Source organism: Coturnix japonica, unplaced genomic scaffold (genome assembly GCF_001577835.2).
Source record: "Coturnix japonica isolate 7356 unplaced genomic scaffold, Coturnix japonica 2.1 chrUnrandom1497, whole genome shotgun sequence".
Lineage (NCBI taxonomy): Eukaryota > Metazoa > Chordata > Aves > Galliformes > Phasianidae > Coturnix > Coturnix japonica.
This window is the reverse complement of record NW_015440599.1, coordinates 1-4,070: the sequence shown is the minus strand read 5'-3', so window position 1 is coordinate 4,070 and position 4,070 is coordinate 1. Positions and strand designations below refer to the sequence as shown.

General features: G+C 54.0%; 1 protein-coding gene across 1 annotated transcript; it reads right to left on the bottom strand.

Annotated features, from left to right (window-relative positions):
- Positions 1 to 25: 25 nt before the first annotated feature.
- On the bottom strand, positions 26 to 3,810 carry LOC107307890 (U2 small nuclear ribonucleoprotein B''-like; the record flags this gene model as incomplete). Its single annotated transcript, XM_015851385.2, is given in 3 exon segments — positions 26 to 150; positions 1,790 to 1,901; positions 3,702 to 3,810. Coding segments are annotated over 3 exon segments (236 nt in total), but the record flags the coding sequence as incomplete, so codon positions are not given.
- Between the last annotated feature and the right edge of the window lie 260 nt (positions 3,811 to 4,070).

The following is a 4,070-nucleotide window of genomic DNA, read 5'->3' as shown; positions in this document are numbered from 1 at the left end:
GCGAAGGAGATCTTCATGGCGTTGCTCTGCGTGATCTTGAATCCCTGCAGCGCGTCACGAGCTGCCCCCGACTGAACCTCGGTGTCGAACTCCACAAACGCGATGTCATGGCGGCCGGGGACAAGGCGAACCTCCTTAAAGCCTGGGAACCTGGTAATTAATTAACAGCTAATTAATGGGGTTAATTAATTAATAATGGGGGTTAATTAATGGGAATGGGTTAGGGTTAGGGTATGGGAATGGGAATGGGGGGGAATTAATGGGAATGGGGGGGATGTCGTGACAGCCGGGGACCAGGCAAACCTCCTTAAAGCCTGGGAATCTATTAATTAATTAACGGGTAATTAATTAATGGGGGTTAATTAGTGGGAATGGGTTAGGGTTAGGGTATGGGAATGGGGGGTAATGAATGGGAATGGGGGGTAATTGATGGAAATGGGGGGGATGTCGTGGCGGCCGGGCACCAGGCGAACCTCCTTAAAGCCTGGGAACCTATTAATTAATGGGGTTAATTAATTAATGGGGTAATTAATTAATGGGAATGGGTTAGGGTTAGGGTATGGGAATGGGGGTTAACTAAAGGGAATGGGGGGTAATTGATGGGAATGGGGGGTATGTCGTGGCGGCCGGGGACCAGGCGAACCTCCTTAAAGCCTGGGAACCTATTAATTAATTAACAGGTAATTAATGGGGTTAATTAATGGGAATGGGTTAGGGTTAGGGTTAGGGTATGGGAATGGGGGTTAACTAATGGGAATGGGGGGTAATTAATGGGAATGGGGGGGATGTCGTGGCGGCCGGGGACCAGGCGAACCTCCTTAAAGCCTGGAAACCTGGTAATTAATGGGGGTAATTAATTAATAGTTAATTAATAATGGGGTTTAAGTAATGGGAATGGGGGTTAACTAAAGGGAATGGGGGGTAATTAATGGGAATGGGGGGGATGTCGTGGCGGCCGGGGACCAGGCGAACCTCCTTAAAGCCTGGGAACCTGGTAATTAATTAACAGGTAATTAATTAATGGCAATTAATATGGGGTTAACTAATGGGAATGGGTTAGGGTTAGGGTATGGGAATGGGGGGGAATTAATGGGAATGGGGGGTATGTCGTGGCGGCCGGGCACCAGGCGAACCTCCTTAAAGCCGGGAAATCTGTTAATTAATTAACAGCTAATTAATGGGGTTAATTAATTAATGGGAATGGGTTAGGGTTAGGGTATGGGAATGGGGGGTAATTAATGGGAATGGGGGGGATGTCGTGACAGCCGGGGACCAGGCAAACCTCCTTAAAGCCTGGTAACCTGGTAATTAACATGGTTAATTAATTAATGGTTAATTAATAATGGGGGTTAATTAATGGGAATAGGTTAGGGTTAGGGTATGGGAATGGGGGGTAATTAATGGGAATGGGGGGGATGTCGTGGCGGCCGGGGACCAGGCGAACCTCCTTAAAGCCTGGGAACCTATTAATTAATGGGGGTAATTAATTAATAATTAATTAATAATGGCGGTTAATTAATGGGAATGGGGGTTAATTAACAGGAACGGGGGTTAATTAATGAGAATGGGGGTTTAATTAATGTGAAATGGGGGGGGTCAATAAAGGGGAACCAGGCTGACCCCTTAAAGCTGAGAACCTGGGGGGGTTAATTAATGGGGGGGGGGTCATTTTAAATAAAGGGGGGGGCGCTAATGTAACGGGGGGGGGTTAATTAATGGGGGGGTATTTCATTGGGGGGGGGTTTAAATTAATGGGGGGGGTATTTAATTGGGGGGGGGGTTCACTGACTGGTTGAAGAGGCATGGACAGCATCAGCTCGGTTGGTCTCCTCGGGCCGTTGGTGAGGAACAGGATGTGGTCTGCGCGCCGCGGGTTCTCCGAAGCTGGGGGGGGGGGCACAAGAATTAATTGGGGGGGGGACACAATAATTAATTGGGGGGGGGGAACACAAGACCCCCTTAGTGCGCCCCCCCCCCAATTTTAACCCTCTCGCATTCAATCCCCCACCAAATTGTTGCCCCCCCCATATTTTAGACCCCCCCCACATCTCTCACACCTCGCACTCTCTCACACGCACACCCCCCAATTTTAAAACCCCCATCCCTTAAGCCAGACCCCCCCCCACACCCAATTTAGGACCCCCTCCTTTAAATTCAGAACCTCGCTTCCCCCCATTCCTGAGCCCCCCCACTTTAACCCCACTTTCCGCCCCTCCCCCATTTAATTGCCCCCCCCCCAACTTTAGGCCCCCACCCCCCTTAATTCAGAACCCACTTTAACCCTGGACCCCCCTTACTTTACCCCCCAACAACTTTAACACCCCCCCCCAATTTAATACCCCCCCCCACCACTTTAAGTGCCCCACCCAATTTTTTTAGGATCCCCCCCCCTCTTTAATTCAGACCCTGACCCCCCCAATTCAGCCCCCCCCTTTACCCCCATTAAGACCCGCCCCCCAATCTTTAGACCCCACTCTACATCAAACCCTATTCACCCCCCCTTGACCCCCTCCAATTCTGACCCCCCATCTTTAGGACCCCCCCTTTAATTCAGACCCTGACCCACCCCCCCCCAATTAAGAACCCCCATCTATTTAGACCCCCCCCTTAACATCAACTCACTTCACCGCCCCTTTTCCCTCCCCCCAAATTAAGCACCCCCCACACTTTTTCAGCCCCCCCCCCCATCTACCATATCAGCCCATTTGCCCCCCCTTGACCCCCCCCCTTTAGCCCCCCCCCAATTACCCAATCAGCCTATTGACTCCCCCTTTTACCCTCCAATTTACCTGACCCCACCCCCCATCTTTAGGACCCCCCCCTTTATTCAGACCTGTCCCCCCCATTAGAACCCCCCATCTTTAGGACCCCCCCCCATTACCATCACCTATTCACCCCCCCATTGACACCCCCATAAGACGCCCCCCACTTTAGCCCGCCCATTACACTCCCGCCCTATTGACCCCCCGCCCATTGACCCCCCAAACTCAAGACCCCCCCCTTTAGTAGCCCCCCCCCTCCATTACCATCAAGCCCCATTGGCCCCCCATTGACCCCCACCTTTAGCCCCCCCCTCTCACACTCACGCCTCACTTCAACCCCCTCATTGAACCCGCCCAATTAATGACCCCCCCCATCTTTAGCCCGGCCCCCCTCCATTACCATCAGCCCCATTGCCTCCGCCTTGACCCTGCCCCTTAGCCCCCCCCCCATTACCATGCACCCCTATCACCCCCCCCTTTACCCCCCAATTAAGACCCCCCACCTTTGCCCCTCCCCCCCCATTACCCCCTCAGCTCTATTCACCCCCCATTAAGACCCCCCCCAATCTTTAGGACCGCTCCCCCCCGCATTAACATCAAACCCTATTCACCCCCTCTCTACCGCCTCCAATTCCTGACCCCCCACCTTTAGCCGCCCCCGCCATTAATCAGCCCCTATTGACCCCCCCCATTGACCCCCCAACTAAGACCTGCCACATCTTTAGCCCCCCCCCCCATTACCATCAAGCCTATTGACCCCCCATTGACCCCCCTAACTAAGACCCCACCCCACTTTAGCCCCCCCCCCCCATTTAACACCCCCATTGCCCCCCATTGACCCCCCCACCTTTAGCCCCCCCCCATTAACAGCCACTATCCATTGCCCCCCCCAATCCGGTGCGCCCCGCCCCTGGGGGGGGTTTTCTTTGGGGGGGGGGCGTCTCCCCCTTTGGGTTTTTTCTCTCTCCCTCTTCCTGTCCCCGCTCCACAAAACGTCCCCTTCATCTTCGCATGATGTCGGAGTCCGTCTTGGCGTAATTGGGATGCGCTGGGGGGGGGGCCCTTTAAATGGGGGGGTCCTTTAAATTGGGGGGGGGGGCTTTAAATGGAGGGGGGGTTTTAAAATTCGCCGGCCGCAGCGCGGCGCGGCGCGCGTCTCATGGGGGCTGGGTGGGTTTGAATTGAGGGGGGGGCTTTAAATTTGGGAGGGGGACAAGGGGGGAGGCTTCAAGTTTGGGGGGGGGGCAAAATAGTGGGGGGGGGCTTTAAATTGAGGGGGGGGGTCCAATGGGGCAATGGGGGGGCAAT